At 39.6% G+C, this 19,320-nt stretch overlaps 1 protein-coding gene across 1 annotated transcript in view; it reads left to right on the top strand.

Annotated features, from left to right (window-relative positions):
* IPMK (inositol polyphosphate multikinase) overlaps positions 1 to 19,320 on the top strand; it is a 37,188-nt gene that overhangs the window by 12,970 nt on the left and 4,898 nt on the right. The window contains exons 2-5 of the mRNA XM_056120483.1: positions 1,299 to 1,384; positions 9,453 to 9,549; positions 13,066 to 13,238; positions 17,059 to 17,140. Of these exons, the coding sequence (XP_055976458.1) occupies positions 1,299 to 1,384; positions 9,453 to 9,549; positions 13,066 to 13,238; positions 17,059 to 17,140 (438 nt within the window). The remainder of the gene's footprint in view (positions 1 to 1,298; positions 1,385 to 9,452; positions 9,550 to 13,065; positions 13,239 to 17,058; positions 17,141 to 19,320) is intronic.

The following is a 19,320-nucleotide window of genomic DNA, read 5'->3' as shown; positions in this document are numbered from 1 at the left end:
AAAAGGGAAAATGATTCTTTCCTCATTCCCCTTTGAAGAATGAGGGAAGTAAGGTCTACTCTGGGTCTAAATCCTAACCTCATTCATAGCCATGTGGATTAGTATTTACTTTCCTTCTGTATCTGTGTCTTAAATTTGATTGATTTGAGACTTTGTACTTCACTTGATTTAGTTCTGCATTTTGGGATCATTATAAAACTTTGACACGAATGAAAGCAACAGAAACTTTAGTGGCATGTTTTATCAAAATATGTAAATAAATGTTCTTGTCCTATTATGGGCTGGAGCCATAGCACAGCGGGTAGGGCGTTTGTTTGCCTTGAACGCGGCCAACCCAACCGACCTGGGTTTGATTCCTCCTCCCCTCTCGGAGAGCCCGGCAAGCTACCAAGAGTATCCTGCCCGCACGGCAGAGACTGGCAAGGTCCCCGTGGCGTCTTCAAGATGCCAAACACAGGAACAAGTCTCATGATGGAGATGTCACTGGGCCTGCTCCAGCAAATCGGCAAACAATGGGAGGACAGTGCTACTGTGCTACAATGCAGTCCTGTTACACTCTGACCCACATGATACTGTGAAATTCTAGAATGTGAACATTTAAGATACAGCATAAGCTTGAGAATCAGACTCTATGGTTCTGGAGGGCCAGTGCTAGTACGTATGTGATTGCTATAAAAAAAAGCCTTCTTCAGATGGGTAGTAGTTTCCCTTTTTGCTTCAGGATCGGTGCCTGAATTCAGCCTCCTCTTTTCGTGATGGCCAGGTAGACTCACACTCTCTGAGTGTACATCTCTTTTGCTTTCTTCTAATAGTTAAAAAACTTACAAGGTGGGAAATTCATGTAGGATTTTTCTCCTCCTTATAAAAGTGGGATCAATTTTGCTCCTGATTTTTGTTATTGTTGATGTGGAACAGGCACTTGTTGCCGTTTTCCTTCTGCTTTTGACTTGTTCGTCAGTGAAATAACGTCTCTTGGAAAATCACCTGCATGCAAGGCACGCATCCCGCCTGCTGTACTATCGCTCTGGCCCTTTCATGGAAGAATTTTCATAAAAATGTACGTGTCCTCTTTATCAGAAAATCTGAAGGGACCATAAAAGGGTAATAAGCAAACCATTGAAGAGTTAGTGGCCTGGTGCTTTGCATATAACAAGAACTGAAATGTGGTAGTTGAGTGTTAAGATTTCTGAAGTACAAGGAGACCTTTAAATTTATGAGAGTGGTTTATTTATACCTCTATCCTGTAAAAAGGTCACCCTATTATTAAAGCATTAAAAATGCACAATTTTTTTCTCTAGGTATACTACAACATCCTGATGGCACGGTTTTGAAACAATTACAGCCTCCTCCAAGGGGGCCGAGAGAGCTGGAATTCTATAATATGGTAAGTGAGGTAAGATTTGCTATCTTGCATTCGTAGAATTTTTTTGTTTTTATAGTTTTCTGGTTATCATTCAACAAGAAATACATTCAAGAGGAAATACGTTTAATACTATATCTTAGTGTACAGTGTGTGGACTGAAACATATTTCATAAGACTTATCTAGCTTCTACTGTTTATTTTAGACCCTCCCAGTGGGGGAAGGGGATCAGCTTGAATCAACTGTGCTGGGGGCCACCAGAGCCATGCCCAGTGGTGCTCTTGGGGGCCTCACACTTGGGAGTCGTGAGCTCTGTTCTTTTGAGTTATTTCCCTGACCAGTAAGCTTACCTTTCTCAATGCAGTCTAATGTACTTTTCTGCTTTATTTTAAAAACTTCATTCTAGTTGGGCTGGAGCGATAGCACAGCGGTAGGGCGTTTGCCTTGCACAGCCAGCCTGGCTGAGCCTGGTTCAATTCTTTTGCCCCTCTCGGAGAGCCCAGCAAGCTACCGAGAGTATCTCGCCCGCACAGCAAAGCCTGGCAAGCTACCCATGACGTATTCAATATGCCAAACACAGTAACAATGGAGACGTTACTGGGCCCGCTCAGGCAAAATCGATGAACAACGGGAGGACAGTGACAGTGACATTCTAATCACCAAAATGACTTTACTTAATGTGTTATAAACTACAATTTGAAAAACAGTTGTGCAACTGGTTGTGTTTCTCAGAAATGCTAAATTTGTTTTTACTGCAGAACTCTTAGGGCTCTAAAATGTTCTAATGTGCGTAATGAGTCTCCAGAGGGGAGGGGAATGGGCGGATGTAGCATCTAATGAACTGTGTGACAGGATAGTTTTTTTTTAAAGTTCCTTTTAATTGAAATACTGTAAGCCACGTGTTTATAATACTATAATTGTTTATAATAAAATACAGTTTTTAGTGTATACAGTTAGCACACCTCACCACCACCACAAAAGCGCCCCGTTCCCTTTACGTATCCTTGTGGGACTTGTCCACGTCTTCACCACCACCTCTATCCTTGTGGGACTTGTCCACGTCTTCACCACCACCTCTTCTCCTCCGTGCTTGGCATTCTCAGTTTGGTGATCCGGGACCAAGGATTTGTTATCATTAGATACTGTCCGTTCCCTTGTTTTGTTTCTCTGTATACCACCGAGATCGTCTGGTATTCATCCTTCTGACTTTGCTTGAGTAGGATGCCCTTCACTTCCATCCAAGTTGCAGTGAAATCAAGATTGCATCTTTTCCTGTAGCTACATAGTATCAGGAATACTTTTTTAAAAAATTTTTATTAGTGAGACACCATGCGGTACAGTTGTAGACTTACAAATTTTGTGCTTGGGTTTCAATTATACAATGATCAAATACCCATCCCTCCACCGGTGCCCATTTCCCACCACCACTGATCCCAGGATCCCTCCCACCCCCCATCCCCTCCATCCCACCGAGGAATACTTTTTAATATGTTTGCCATGTTTTATGATCACCACCTCTATTTAGCAACAGAACATTTTATCACTCCAAAAGAATACCCTGTGTTCATTAAACCATTTCTCTGTCCCTGAAAAACCGTTGCTTTCCATGAACCTAGACCTATGTGTAGTGTTGCATATAAATGGAGGCATGCAGAATGCAACTGCTTATGTCTGGGTTTTTTTTTTTTGTGGTGGTGGAAGGTTGGTGTCCGTTTCTTGTAATCTTTCATTTATTTACCTGTCCACCCACTTATTAGTCATTTGAATTGTTTTCTATTTTTGTAAATAGTGTTGCTAGGAACATTTATGTGCAATACTTGAGTATCTGTTTTCAGTTCTTCTGGTGTGTACTAGGGGTAGAATTGCTGGATCGTGGAATTTTTTATTTAACTGGTTAAGGAGCTGCCGTAGTGTTCCCCAAGGTGGCTGTCCCATTATACTTTTTGTTTCCATCAGAAATGTATGAGGTTTCAGTTTTTCTGAAACCTACCAGCCCCTGTTTTATTTTTTAGTGATTATCCAAGTGAGTGTAAATGCTTATTGTTTTGTGGTTTGTTTTGATTTGCATTTCATAATCACTAATGATGTTGAGTGTCCTCACATTCTTCTTGGTCTTATACATATCTTCTTTGAAACTGTTTATTTAGATCCTTCACTTGCTGTTTTATTAGATTATCTTTCTAAAAAATAATTTTTTTACTCACTTCAGACTGTACCCTATTTGGGAAATTTCTAATCTAGGTGGGAACCCTAAGTCAGGGTTTTTTTTTTTAATTTTTTAAAATTTATTTATTTATTGAATCTCCGTGGGAAAGGTTACAAAGCTTTCAGGTTTAGGTCTCAGTCATGCAAATATCAAACACATTTCCCTTTACCAATACTTATTTTTTACCATGAAGAACCCCAATAAAACCCCACCCCCACCCCTCCCAGTCCCTGTGGGGCAGATGAATTCTAGTTAACACTCTATCTGCTTTGATTAGATTCATTGTTTCAATAAAAGATTCACCACTATTATTTAGAGTTTACCCCCCCCCCCCCCCATCAGACATGCTGAAAAAGCATTGTGAAGTGATTTGCTTTCTACAGCTGGGTTCAAGAATTAAATGTTGGTTTTGGATTTCTGCTATTTTACTTATTGACCCTGGAAGTATTTCTACTGAAAGTCAGATAGTTAAGAAATTGGTTTCTGTGCTCTGGAGTCGTGGTTGTGCTGGAGAGCCGCTAGTGGGGGGCAACTGGTGGCCTCGGTAGGGCGTGAAGGGCGGATCGAAACGCCCCCCTTCCCATGAGGTTTTAGTCGCCCCCAGTCCCCCGGCTCATACCTGCTGTCCACAAGGCTCCCATGTGGCCGCCATCTTTCTTTCCAGAGAGGAGAAGGCGACTGGGGCAACACCCTTTCCCCTCCGGACAGACCTGATGGCCTGGATTAACGCATAGTCCGTTCACTTTTCTGCTCCAAGCTGCCGGGTTCTGCATTAAGTCCTTGTGCTTCTGGGGCCGTGGCCGTGCTGGAGAGCCGCTCGCGGGGGGCAACTGGTGACCTCGGTAGGGCGTGAAGGACGGACCGGAACGTCCCCCTTCCCATGAGGTTTTAGTCGCCCCCACACCCCCGGCTCATACCTGCTGTCCACAAGGCTCCCATGTGGCCGCCATCTTTCTTTCCAGAGGGAGGAGGGCGGAAGGGACCAACACCCTTTCCCCTCCGGGCAGACATGATGGCCTGGATTAACGCATAGTCCTTTCACTTTTCTGCTCCAAGCTGCTGGGTTCTGCATTAAGTCCTTGTGCTTCTGGGGCTGTGGCCGTGCTGGAGAGCCGCTCATGGGGGGCAACTGGTGACCTCAGTAGGGCGTGAAGGGCGGACCGAAACGCCCCCCTTCCCATGAGGTTTTAGTCGCCCCCACTCCCCTGGCTCATACCTGCTGTCCACAAGGCTCCCATGTGGCCGCCATCTTTCTTTCCAGAGAGGAGAAGGCGACTGGGGCAACACCCTTTCCCCTCCGGACAGACCTGATGGCCTGGATTAACGCATAGTCCGTTCACTTTTCTGCTCCAAGCTGCTGGGTTCTGCATTAAGTCCTTGTGCTTCTGGGGCTGTGGCCGTGCTCCAAACTTAACTCTGATTTTCAGAGAGAAACATTGGGTGGTTTACTTCCCATGGATCACTTTGTATATAGAGTCCTAGTTCCCGCATACTCGAGCTGTGCTTGTAGAGGCTTCTGGTCACCGGGGTTCCATCTGGGGGAGGCGGGATGCGGTACCTACCCCATCTGGGACTTCCCGATGATCTCAGCTCTTTTTGGAACCCGTTTTTTTTTTTTTTTTTCCTTCGGGATCTGTAGATCCCGCCCTCCATGTTGTCCTTCTCTTCGGCTGAATGCTGTCAGGTTTTTTTTTTTTTTTAAAAAAAAACAAATACAAGTTCTTATTAAATACCACGTTTTTGAATATTTTCTACCATTTTGTGATTGTCTTTCCAATTTCAGTGAAGGACAAATGTTTCAAAATATTCAGTTCAATTTAGCTTTTTTTCTTTTTTTTATGCCTTTGGTGTCTTATCTAGGAAACAATGACCTAATACTAGGTCATAAAGATTTATATTTATGTTTTCTTTTAAGAATTGTATAACATTAGCTCTGAAATTTTGATAGAAGTTATTAAAATAATGCAAATCAAAACAAAACAAATGCGTTGCTGAAATACTTCACCGATATTACCTCACTTGACCCTCTCAACAACCTGTAAACTAGCTTCTCATTTTAATAAAAGGTAAAGGTAAAGGCCCTCCCGTCGTTCATTGATTTCCTCGAGCGGGCCCAGTAACATCTCCATTGGAGACTTTTGTTGTTACTGTGTCTGGCATATCGAATACGTCACGGGGGGCTTGCCAGGCTCTGCCGTGCGGGCGAGATACTCTCGGTAGCTTGCCGGGCTCTCCGAGAGGGGCGGAGGAATCGAACTCGGGTCGGCCATTTTGGCTGCGTGCAAGGCAAACAAACGCCCTACCGCTGTGCTATCTATATGCGCACATTAAGGCATAATTTGTTTAAATAATGGCCTAGATTATTCAAATAGTAAAGGGTAACACAGGATTTAAATATAGGAAGTCTTGCTGTATGTGCAAGACTAGTCTGTCTCTTTCTTTCTTTCTTTCTTTCTTTCTTTCTTTCTTTCTTTCTTTCCCTCCCTCCCTCCCTCCCTCCCTCCCTCCCTCCCTCCCTCCCTCTTTCTGTCTTTCTCTCTTTCTGTCTCTCTGTCTCTGTCTCTCTGTCTCTTTCTCTCTTTCTGCCTCTTTCTGTCTTTTAAATCACCTGTTTTTTTTTGTTGTTGTTGTTAGTTTGTGGGACCACATCTGCTGGTGCTCAGGGGATGCTCCTGGTTTTGTGCTGAGGGTGCGCTACTAATTCTTGAGAGGAGCATGTGCAGTGCTGGGAATTGAACTGAAGCCCACCACATGAAAAGCAAGCCCCCTAACTCCTGTACTCTATGGCGACCCATTCGTTTTTTCTTTTTTAAAGAAAGTGTTTTATATTTGTGCTAGAAAAGTCTTGTGCATACTTTGTGGGATCTGTTCTAATGCTATATTTGTTTCTGTTAACAGTATGTACCTTCTCAATTAAGTTTTCCAGTGATTGCTAATGTATAAGACTAAACGAGTTTAGTCTTATACTGAAATAGTGCTCTTATCTAGTGTTCCTTCTATTTTTTAAACTTACATTTATATGAGATTCTCCAGCAATCCCAGTTGGATTATTTATAGACGATTATATCTTCCATGATTGGAGGTTTGTCCCTTTTGAATCTACTTCTGTCAAAGTCTTCTAGTTCAGTGCTAACTAGGAGCAGTGGTGGTGAGAACTGGTTAGGGGGCCGAGGGTATTTTAACAGGGGCACTTCTAACTTTTCAGAGTGTGTTTTTCTAAAGTTTTTGTTGAATACGTCTTTCCATATTTAGAAAGTTGCTCTCTGTGTAAGATACACTGCTGTCAAGAAACAAACAGTGGACCTTGTCACTTTAATAGCGACTTTACAAAGGTGTGGTGAGATTTAAGGCCACATTCAAGAGATAACACTATGCTGTCCCTGGACTGTAAGGGCTGAGAGGGAGTGCTCACTGGAACCCAAGGAAGGTGACTTTGTGAGAAGACACAAACTGATAAAAAAGGGAATTGTAGCATCAATAATCTGATCTTTACTGTTTTCTTGCTCTGTTCTTGCACCATTAAGAGACAAGGCAAGAGGACTAAAAGATTTCAGTGATGTAGTCAACTCAAGTCAACTTGAAAAACAAAAACCTGGAGGGAAAAAAGGGAAGCTCTATTGCATTCTTTCTACTTTTATTTTGAGAAATAATTTTAAACCAGTGAGTTTTGAATATTTTTGTTACCTTTTCTGTATCTTTTGAAATGGTCATATGCATTTTCTTTCTTCAACCTGTTAAAGTTGTAAAGTAACCTAAGTTTCTAATATTACACCGCTTTTTAAAATAAATACTCTAGGACATGTATTTTAACTTTTTGGTTTATGGTTTTGGGTCACACCCGGTGGGGCTCCAGGCTTAACTCCTGGCTCTGCACTCAGGAATCTCTCCTGGAAGACTCAGGGGACCACTTAGGGTGCCAGGGATTGAATCTGCCTCAGCTTATGCAAGGCGCAAGGCAAGTGCCCTATCTGCTGTATGATTGCTCCAGCCCCTGAAATCTACCTTTTTAAAGTGAACAGATAGAAAGTTCCCCTTTAATGTACCCAAAGCTACTACCACGCACGCACCCTGATAGCATACCTTCTGGGGGACATATAGTTCACTCTGAGAAATATTATGCTAGTTTTTAAAATTAGGTACAAAGAAAAAAGTTTGCATTTCTACCCCTTCAGTTCTTTTGTTTTTTGTTTTTCACTTTTAAATATGTTATAGGCCACTTTAGGTCAGCACATAGAAATATACTCTGTTCTTCTTGTTCTCATGAGCCTGGCTTTTAGAGTCATGCCGGAAATAACAGGGATAAAGCACGCTGTGCGCACTATCACTGACATGACTAATAATACTTCTGCTCACATTTCAACCAGGAAGATTATGAAATGGCAATGGAACACGTGGGTCTTTTATTCTCTGTCACCTTTGAGTTTATTGTGTAGAATTATGTTACATGTAACTATTTGAAGTAGATATGATTTGACACAGATAATTAGAATTTGAATGTTTGCTTTCATAAATGTTTTGACATGAGCAAATGAATGGCTCTAGGTAGTTAGGCAGAGTGCATCTGTTTTTGGGGTACTGGCTTTTGGGCCACCCCAGGCACTGCTCAGGGCTTCCTCTCAGCTCTGTGCTCAGGTGTCATGGGGAGACCATATGTGGTGCTGAGCATTAAACCAGAGTCTCCTGCAAGGCAACACCTTAATCCTTGTACTATCTCTCTAGTATAAATAGTATTAGGCAAGAGTTAGTTAAAATATCTTACAAGTTGTTTTTAAAAGAAAAAAGTATTTTTACTTCTTTAGAGTAAGAAATTCCCCAACAACCTAGTTCTATGATGTCTGTATATTTCTAGTATGTTTTGTTTGAATTATAAAAAGAAATGACATGGACAAAAATGTGACTCACAGTGAATGAAAGGATATATATCAGGTAAAATCACAAAATCACAACCCTTAGGATCAGGAATATAGGTCAGTGGTGGATTACTTTGCTTGCATGGGTGAGGCCTGGGTTCAATTTCTGGCACTCACCGATCTTGCAGCACCAAAGGAAATGACCTTTAAGCCTCCACTTGTCAAGATGTGGCTCCCCAAACAATTAAATCACACCACATTAAGAATTTTGTTAAAAGTCATCATTTATTGGTAAAGGGAAATGTGTTTGATATTTGCATGACTGAGACCTAAACCTGAAAGCTTTGTAACTTTTCCCACGGTGATCCAATAAATAAATTATTTAAAAAAAAAGTCATCATTTAAAGAAAGGAACCAGGCAGATATTAAAGCTCATTCAAGAAAGAAACCAAAGGAACACAAATTTATGTGGAATAAAGTCAAAGTTCGATGACTTTACTTACGAACACTCTTTTCCCCTATCTAGGTTTGTGAAGGAAAGTCAATGAACTTTGACTTTCCTCCTCACCAAAATTTACTAGGTATTTATGAATATTTGTGGATTTTGTATTTGTCAAGAATGCCTGGAATTGGTTATAAAATAGTTCAAGGACAGTGAAAACTAGAATTAGATCTCTGTACTTAGTTTTTCTTTTTTCTTTATTTTTTTGCTTTTTGGGTCATACCCAGTGATGCTCAGGGATTACTCCTGGCTCTGCACTCAGGAATCACTCCTGGCGGTGCTTGGGGGACTGTATGGGATGCCGGGGATCGAACCCGGCAAACGCCCTCCCTGCTATGCTATTGCTCTAGCCCCTGTACTTAGTTTTTCTTCTGCAGATAGTAATCTTTTTTGCTTATTTCAAATTTACTTCCAATTGAAACTCACATATAAGTTCTAATTCAACATTACTATTTTATTTGAGAGATGTTTAGGGCTATTGTAAAGCATTTTAATTAGCCAGAATGAAAATATTATGTATTCTTTTGTTCTAGGTCTATGCTGCTGATTGTAGTGATGGTGTTCTTTTAGAGCTCCGAAAATATTTGCCAAGGTATTATGGCACCTGGTCGCCTCCCACTGCACCGAATGGTAATCTTTTCATTGAAATTTATCCTTCTCTTTTTTTTGATCTTAATTTGTAAGAGTGGGTTTTAAAAAGACTTTATATAAGTTAAGTCGAATGCCATATAGATTGCATGTGTATTTTTGTTCAACTTACTAGTATTTTACCCAAAATGGTTTTTACCCAAAATAGATACCCAAAAATAGTTTCTTAAGTCACATATACATGTTAATGACCAATCTGTCTAATTGAATGAAAAAATATATACTTGTAGTTGATTTTTAGACTATCTCCTGTTCTTTGCCTTCAGACTTTAAATAATAGCATTTTATTTTTTTTCAATTTTCTGGGCCACACATGACAGTGCTCAAGAACTACTGTTGGTGTCTTAGTTGGGTAATTTAGAAATTCTGCACCTGTCCTTTTCTCCTTTTTGGATCAATACCTAGTAGACTTTGTAGATACATAGATATATATTAGATGTGTAGACTTTGTAGATATATATGTGTATACGTGTGTGTGTATATATATATAAATATTTGTGTATATATATATATATACTTGGTGAAACTTGGAGTCCATAGCCTCATAATTTACACAATCAAAAACTTGTATTAGGGGAATCTAAATAAATCTTCCTTCAATTACCCTTCAAGAAGCTGGTCATCTTTACAATTTAGTTATCTATAAATATTTCAAGTTTTCCACAGTATTTAAAACATTTCCATTTTTTCCTCTTTGGATATTGGATAATTTTCTGCATCTCAGAATGTCAGATGATATTCCAGCAGCAGGAAAATTGTAGAGGAATGAAACAAAGTATACTTAATGTTTATCTACCATAGCTAGTTATACACATTTTAATAAAAAACAAATTTGAAATAGAAAACCTTTCTTCATCGATAGTGACCTTGCATAAACTTGTATTATCAACAGCATAAATGCATGCATTTAAAAAATTGGTTTTGGACCATTCCTTGGCTTAGGTGACTATTCATAGTGCAGGGGAGTGAAGCCTGAGCCTCCTGCATGTGAGTATGCGCTCAGCCCATTCGGTTTTCAGGATTTTTTTAATCATATGGATCATATTGAATCGTCGTCATAACAGTAATGAAGTAGAGATGTTTGGAATAGCTGGTATTTATTCTTAGGATGCTTACCTCAAAAATCGAAGAAAGTTTGTAGTTGATATTCCATTGAGTAAAAATAAAAGGTCTGTCTTTTGCAGCCATACCCCTTTTCTCCCAACCCCCTTCTTTTTTGTTTTTGGGCCATACCGAGTGTACTTAGGGCTCTCTTGATTCTGCTTTCAGGGATCGCTTCTGGCAGGGCTCAGGTGCCGTGTGTTGTGGCAAGCCAAGTGCCCTGCCTGCTGTGCTGTGTCTCTAGCTGCTAACTAACCTCTTAAATTTGACTGCATTTCTAATCCCTGTTACCTCTTGTAATGCTATTTCTATCACTTGTATATTGTACTTCATGTATTTATAAAAAGTAGATGTCCTTCTGTTTATTATACAAATAACAGGAGTGAACTTTGTGATTCCCTTTCTTAGATCTAACGTTTACAGGTGCTGGTTCTTGTACCTTTGACAGTCTGGCTTCACCAGAATCTGTTCAAGAAATGAGCATGTTAGAAATTGGAAAAGTTAATTATGCTATTTTGTTATTTATACACATACATGCATGTGTATACATAAAAATCTCTTCAGTTTTTAAGACTCAGTTCAAACTTACAAGCTACATATATATATCAAGCGTTCATTATTTTTTCTAAATACATAATATATAGTTATTTTTAAGAGCTCCATATCTCTGAAGCAGATATTTATCAAAACCTATTATTTATAAATGAAAAGAGATGATTTCAAGTATTTTTTACTTAAAAAGTTGAAGCTGGAGGTCTAAAACGCTCTACCACCTCTGTCAGAAAGTCTTAGGATTATTAATTTAATATTGCTCATCAGTATTTTGGAAGTTAATTACATAACATGTATAGAATAGACTAAGAACTGAAAGTAAGCTCCTCTTAAAGCTTACTTTCAGTTCTTAATGTATTCTATTGGCTAGTCAAAATAAATGTCAAATAGAGCCCATAGTATTTGGGTGTGTTTACTGAGGACGTGACTCAATTTATTGTAATTTGAGGAAAGCCAAACCCAAAGTCTCTCTGGGAAGAAGACTAAGAAGAGCAAACATTCATTCCGCAAACATTTATTGTATTCCTACTATCCAGAATGTTTGCATTTGTATTTTCCTCCTTCCCAAGAGAAGATGTACAAATTATATATTCAGATTTTTTAAAGCAGAGATTGTAGAGTTCCTGTCATCTCTATTTTATGTTAAAAAAATACTATTATGTTATTATTTGAGGTTTCGGACCACACCTGGCTGTGCTCAGGACTTATTCCGAATTGTGCCCTCTCAGGAATCACGCCTGGCAGTACCTGGGGGGGATGATGTGTGGGGCCAGGGATTGAACCTAGTTCAGTCACATGCCAGGCAAGTGCCTTCCCCTCTGTATTATTTCTGTGGTCACAGATGAAAGTTATTTTAACCACGACTACCATTTGGTTAGTTGGAAGTAATGACTCTACACTCAGGTATAGAGATGACATAATGATGATGGTTAATGAATTTACTTTTTGAAAGACTTTATTTTTTCATTTTTGTCTTTGAGAATTTGGAGGCCACATCTGTGTACTTAGACCATGTGCTCAGGGTTGAACCGGGGCCTCCTGCATTTTGAAGCCTACACCTAGTCCATTTAGCTCTGTCCCAGGCCCTCTTAAGACTTTTACTATTTGTTCTTTTTTTTTTGCAGTGCTGGGAATTGAACTATAGAAGGCATTTGCTATACTGCTGAGCTACATCTCTGGCCAGTGTTGTGATTGGTTAGCGTGTTTCACTCACTTGTTGTACTGCTATCTACATTTTCACTTCATAAAGACTTTTGGAGCCCCTCAGGATGTAGCAATTAATGATAAGAAGCTCGCGAATGCCAACTACCCCGTATTACTCCTTTTGACACTTGAAATACAAGCCTTAGAACTGAAACATTCTTAGAACCCTAAAGAAAGGAGATGGATGTTTCCTTCTGTGTTGCGCAACATTGCTGGATCAATCTCACGGCCGTTTTAATGTCCTGCCCTTTGAGATTGTATCTCCTTGGCATCTGTTTTGTATCTGTTCTTTAATTCATGTCCTGTAGAATTGTTCTGTGCTGTTTATGCTTGTAATCAATTTGTTGGTTGGTCAGTCTTTTCAGATGGAACTAGTAATTCTCATTTTTTGAAAAACTTTTTATTCTGCTTTATGGGTCACACCTGGCGATGCAATCAGGAGTTACACCTGGCAGTGCTCAGGGGACCATATGGGATGCTGGGAATCAAAGCCGGGTTGGCCGCATGCAAGGCAAATGCCCTACCTGCTGTGCTATCCAGCCCCGAAAAACTTTAAAAATCAGTTTTAGAATTGTTTTGTTTTCCCTTGGCAGTTACCTTGGTATTATATGCTTTCTAATGAAGATTTTTCTCTGATAACAGATTTATACCTTAAACTGGAAGATGTGACCCATAAATTTAATAAACCCTGTATAATGGATGTAAAGATAGGGCGAAAAAGTTATGATCCTTTTGCCTCATCTGAGAAGATTCAGCAACAGGTCAGCAAGTACCCATTAATGGAAGAGATTGGGTTCTTGGTGCTTGGCATGAGGGTAAGAGTGATTATTAGTATAACATACACATTGTGCGTTTCATGTTCTTTCCTTGAAAATTGTAGACATCGTTGTAATATGAATATATCTAAAGATAATATGTTTTTAAAATTTTGTTGTCTGTAGTTCCCCAGTATGGGCAGAGTTTGACTTCTGTTTACTGGCATGTTTGATTAATGCATGTAATTTATATTTTAGTGTCTGTAATAGTTCTAATATTTAGTAGATGATTAATAAAATAACAAATGAACAAACACTGTCCTCCCGTTTTTCATCGATTTGCTTGAGCGGGCACCAGTGATGTCACCATTGTGAGACTTGTCATTACTGTGTTTGGCATATCGAATCCGTCACGGGGAGCTTGCCAGCCTTTGCCGTGGGGCGAGATCCTCTCGGTAGCTCGCCGGGCTCTCCGAGAGGGGCGGAGGAATAGAACCCATATAAATTTAAATATAAATAGTTCTGGCTAAATGTCAGAACTGTGACCCCTGGTAGCACGCAGGGCTTACTCCTAGTTCTGCACTTAAGGATCACTCAAGATAGTCTTGGGGCACTGTACCGGGTATCAGGAGTCAAACCCAGGTCACCTGCATGCAGGGCAAGCACCTACCAGTGCTTAGTTGTGTATCTGACAACCTACGAGAGATCTTGCTTGACAGCTTACAGACCTCAAACTGATCAGTCATTAAGTGACTTGTACCTCACAAAACAAATCACAGAGATCACAATAATTTCTCTTACTTACTTTCCAGTTGAGTGGAATTTCACAAAGCAGAAATTCTGTAGTCAGAGCCATCATTCTTTTGGTCTTAGTTCTCAAAGACCTCGAGTCCTTTTGGCATCATTAGCCCTTCCAGAATCTGTAGTCGTCCCTAGGAGCCCTGAGGTGGGGCCCCCAAATTTAAAAAAAATAAATAAAAACAACTCATATACCACTCATCAATAAAAAGAAAGTCCAATTTTAATGTGGATAAAGGATGATCCTATCAAATGTGAGGGACATCTTTTCTGGGCTGTGAGTTTTGTTTTCCTGATGATCAGGAATGCTGAGCGCCTTTTCCTCTTCTCTTGGGCATTTGGATATTTCCTTTGGGGAAATGTCTGTTCTGTTTCTCTGTCCATTTTTCAATAACTCCTTTTTTTTTTTATTTCCTTTTTTTTGCAACAGTGCTTGAGTTCTTTAAATATTTCACTAGTAGGAGAGCCCGGCAAGCCACCAAGAGTATCTCGCCCGCACGGCAAAGCCTGGCAAGCTCCCCGTGACGTATTCGATATGCTGAACACAGTAACAAGTCTCACAGTGGAGATGTTACTGGGCTCGCTGGAGCAAATCGATGAACTACGAATGGGAGGACAGTGACAGTGACAGTAGTCCCTTAGCAGATAAATGATTTGCAAATACTTTTTCAGAACCATGTAATCAGATTAATGTAATTTTGGAATGAGTTTGAAGTCAGGAATACAATATCTTAACTTTCTCTATTTCAAGATTTTTTTGAATAAATTTCCACATGAATTTTAGGATCAACTTCTTGGTTTCAGAAAAGAATCACCAGCTGGCATTTCAGTAGGATTTTTTTTTTTTCCTGTGAATCAGTTTAGCTTTCCAAACTTGGCTTTATTTTTCTTTCTATAGCTTCCTTTCATATTAAATGTGGATAATTATATGTCATTTAACTAAGGAAAAATATGCTCTTGGGAGCTGGAGTTGGAGTGCAGTGGCCAGGGCGTTTGCCTTGCACATGGCTGACGAGGGTTTGGTTCTCTGCACCCCATATGGCTCTCTGAGCCCGCCAGTATTGGTCCTTGAGCACAGCGCAGAGTGAGGAGTAAGCCCTGAGCACCGTTGGGTGTGACCCCAAAACAAAACCCAAAAGGAATGTGATTAAAGTATTACAGTGAGAATAGTTATATAAATATAAATTTGACTGTACACTTCTAGAATATTAAAATAGGAGGTAAACTTGATTGAAAAATAATTTTGGGTGTTACTCAAGGCTGATTCCTGGTTCTGTGCTCAGGGATCACTTCTGATGGTCCTCAGGGAACTATGGGGTGCCAGGGATAGAACCCGGGTTGCCTGCATACAAGCCAAGTGCCCTGCCCTTTGTACTATCTCTCTGATCCCTATATATGTATATGGGAGCATGTATGTGTGTGTGTGTGTGTGTAAACATATGTATGTGAATATGTATGTGTGTGTATACATATATAGTCACAAAATATATTTTGAATACTGTTAAGTGTCTTGCTTTTTCTCTGCCACTTACACAATAGTATAGCATGTCTTACACAATAGTATGGCATGATTTAACCAGTCCCTTTTGATAAGAGTCTTTGAAATTCTTTCTCCGTTCTTTGTCACAATTGATGGTATAAAAATGAATCACAAGAACTACCTTGTTCTGTCACTGTGCTTGCATATTTATGGGATAAGTTTCTAAAAGTTGATATGCTGATGTACATTTATAATTCTGGAGTATTTTGGCAGTCTTCATGATGCCGAGCAGTGACTTTCAACCAGGGATAAATTTGCTCTGCGTGGCTACGTTTGGCGATGTCTGGAGACATTTTCAGTTGTCAGAGTTTTGGAGGGCTGGGTGCTTGTTACACTTGATGAATGATTTTTGCGCATTCTTCAAGTTTTGCTAATTTTTCTGTAAGAGTGATTGGTTGTTCATATAAATTTTATGTACTTTTTCTATTTATCTGTCCTTTGACTCACACATGACAAAAACGCTGGGCATTTCTAATATATCCTCCCTCTGTTCATCGATTTGCTCGAGCGGGCCCAGTAACGTCTCCATTGTAACAGTTGTTACTGTGTTTGGCATATCGAATACGGCACGGGGAGCTTGCCAGGCTTTGCTGTGCGGGCGAGATCCTCTCAGTCCCTTGCCGGACTCCGAGAGGGACGGAGGAATCGAACCTGGCTCGGCCAGGCTGGCTGTGTGCAAGGGAAATGCCCTACCACTGTGCTATTATAATATATAATGTATGTGGAGGAAGTTTCGGGGTTTTGGTTGAAAACCTTACCTAGTTCCATTTATGTAAGGATTCTTCCATCGGTGGGGCACTTTTTAAAACATTTCATTTGTACATTTTGATTCTTTTTTTTTTTTTTCTTTTTGGGTCACACCCGGAGATGCTCAGGGGTTACTCCTGGCTCATGCACTCAGGAATTGCTCTTGGCAGTGCTCGGGGGACCATATGGGGTGCTGGGAATCGAACTTGTGTGAGCCATGTTGGCTGCGTGCAAGGCAAACACCTTACCCGCTGTGCTATCGCTTCAGCCCCGTACATTTTGATTCTTCCTGTATTTTAATTCTTCTTGGTCTAAGGTGTAGAGAAGGCTTCTTTGCTTCCAGTGCTTTAGTGTTCTAACAGCATTTAATACTATTTTTCTATTGATGTAAATACAACTACATGCATTCACTTAATGTGCTTGATTTTGAAGTGTGTTAGGAAAATCAATATCCTAAAGAGATCTTTGCAGGCATGTGCAGCAATCTCGATAGTCAAGCTATAAAATGCTGTGTAGAGATGAATGGATAAAGAAGACTCTCAGTGAGTACTATTCAGTCACAAGAAAGAAGAAAACCTTCCATTTGCAACATGGATGAATCTAGGGATATAGTTCCGTGACAGGGCATGTGCTTCCTTGCATGAGGCCCTAGGTTCAAACTCAGTCATTGCACATTGGAATGCGTTGGAACGCATGGTAGGAATCGATCTTCCTGTCTTTCATTATCCTTCTGGGATAAACCCCACATGGTCAAGAAGAGTTTGTTTTTAATATTCATTGCTTTTTTCCTGACAGGTGTATCACGTTCATTCTGATAGCTATGAGGCAAAAAACCAGCACTATGGGAGGAGTTTAACAAAAGAAACGCTAAAGGATGGTAAGGATTGAAAAACATAATTTATGTTTTTATTACTGTACAGTTACCAGAATATTCTAAAATGATTCAGCTTTAATCCCTCTTTTGAGTAATGGTTCAATTGATAATAAATAGTCTTTTAAAAGGATTAATCTAGACCTATAGGAGTGGATTAAACTGATTGAAGATATACTTAAACCATAGGTCTTTGGATCAGTTTTTTATATTTTTGTTATTTGTTCATATGTTTTAAAAAATAATATCTGTGAACCAACCTGCTAGTTTAGGTTGAATTTAATATCTAGAGTTTGCCATTAAACTCATAGTATATAGGTCATAGTATATTAAATTTACTGTTGAATACAACTTTGAAAAGTATGCATAGGATTAAATGTCTTTATTAAATTTGCCTATGTATTGTTGAATTGTATATTACATGCATTTAGAACTACACATCAAATAAATTAGTGCCATTAAATAAGCTAAAAAGAAGTCTATTCCTCCAAAATAATTTTGCCCAAGGCATTATGTAAATATCTTAAATTTCTTCCACAGTAATCTGCTCTAAATTTATTCTTAGCTTTCCCTAAGATGGAGAAGAGTTTATGTAAAATTTAAGGATTTTAAAGATGGAATTTTTATTTCATCTTACTTCATTTTATTTCATATGTATAAAAATAATAAAGATATGTAGTGTGGTTTTGGTTAGCATTTAGTTTGGTGTGCTTAACCAATTGTAAAATAATAAATAAACTATTTATTAAAATATTTTCCCAGGCTAGTTATTTTTGCAGTTTCACAAACTGTGGAAGTGAAGTTGTATAGACCCAAGAATCTCTAAATGTCATAAAATAGGTATACATTATTTTAAAAGATGATTTCTGATCTAATAGGTTAAAACATTTGAAAACTTCAGTTTTGAACTAGGAGTAGTGATACTTCCAATATTATCTTTTGTACACTTCTAGCTTGATGTTTTGGCTATAGACTGTTGACAGTATTCAGAACATTAAATTTTTTTTCCTGAATTCAGTTCTTTTTATTTGGTTTTTAAAAATTGAATCCCACCGTGAGATGCACAGTCACAAAACCGTTCACGGTTGGGTTTCAGTCCACAGTGTTCTGACACCCATCCCTCTGCCAGTGCACATGCCCCACCACCACTGTCCACAGTTTCCCTCCGGTCACTTTTTCCCCGAGCCTTTCTCTATGCCAGGCACTTTCCTTCTGTCTCTGTCTCTGTCTCTGTCCCTTTCTCCCCCTCATTCTCTCCTGCTCTCCCATGCTCCTTTTAGGGTTTGCAATACAGATGCTACCGAGAGGTCATCATGTTTGTTCCTTCACCTGCTTTGAGCACACAGTACTTATCCAGAGTGATCATTTTCAACTCTCATCATAGTGGTCCCTTTTCTTTTGCCCAACCGTTCTTCTTCCCAAGCACCAGAGGCCGGCTTCCAACGATGGAAAAATCCTCCTGGCCCTCGTTTCTGCTGTCCCTGGGTCAAAATAGTTACAATTTGACTCGCTTTTATATTAGCTCTTGAATATAATGCTACCAAATAAGTCATTTTAGTATAAAATAGTTTATAATATCGCTTCTCGACCTTTTAGCTAAGCTCAAGCATAGTATCATAACAGCACATCACTGTCACTGTCACTGTCCTCCTGTTGTTCATCAGTTAGCTCGAGCGGGCACCAGTAATATCCCACAACAAATTGTGAGACTTGTTATTGTGTTTGGCATATTGAATACGTCGCGGGGAGCTTGACAGGCTTTGCCATGCGGGCGAGATCCTCAGTAGCTTGCCGGGCTCTCCGAGAGGGGTGGAGGAATCGAACTCAGGTTGGCCGTGTTGGTTGCTTGCAAGGCAAACACCCTACAGCTGTGCTGTCGCTCCAGCCCAACAGCACATTATGGGATAATATTACATACTAGTTATACTAGCAATATATGAGCTATCAGTGTGCATCTAATTTATTTTTTGTTTAAATAGAAAATTTTACTTAATGTAATTGTCGTTTAAATGTTTTCTATTATAAATGTCTTAGCCAGAAGTTAAGTTCAGGTTTAAGTTTATATGACTGAAATTCTTAGTGTCCAGTTAATTATAAAGGATGATGGGAGAAAGATTGGAAAATTCTATCTAAAATGAATTTACTTCCCAAATATAACAATTTTATAGTTTTGTTGTAATGCTAAG

Source organism: Sorex fumeus, unplaced genomic scaffold (genome assembly GCF_029834395.1).
Source record: "Sorex fumeus unplaced genomic scaffold, SorFum_2.1 ptg000043l, whole genome shotgun sequence".
In the NCBI taxonomy this organism is placed as follows: domain Eukaryota; kingdom Metazoa; phylum Chordata; class Mammalia; order Eulipotyphla; family Soricidae; genus Sorex; species Sorex fumeus.
This window is presented reverse-complemented; position numbering and strand designations above follow the sequence as displayed.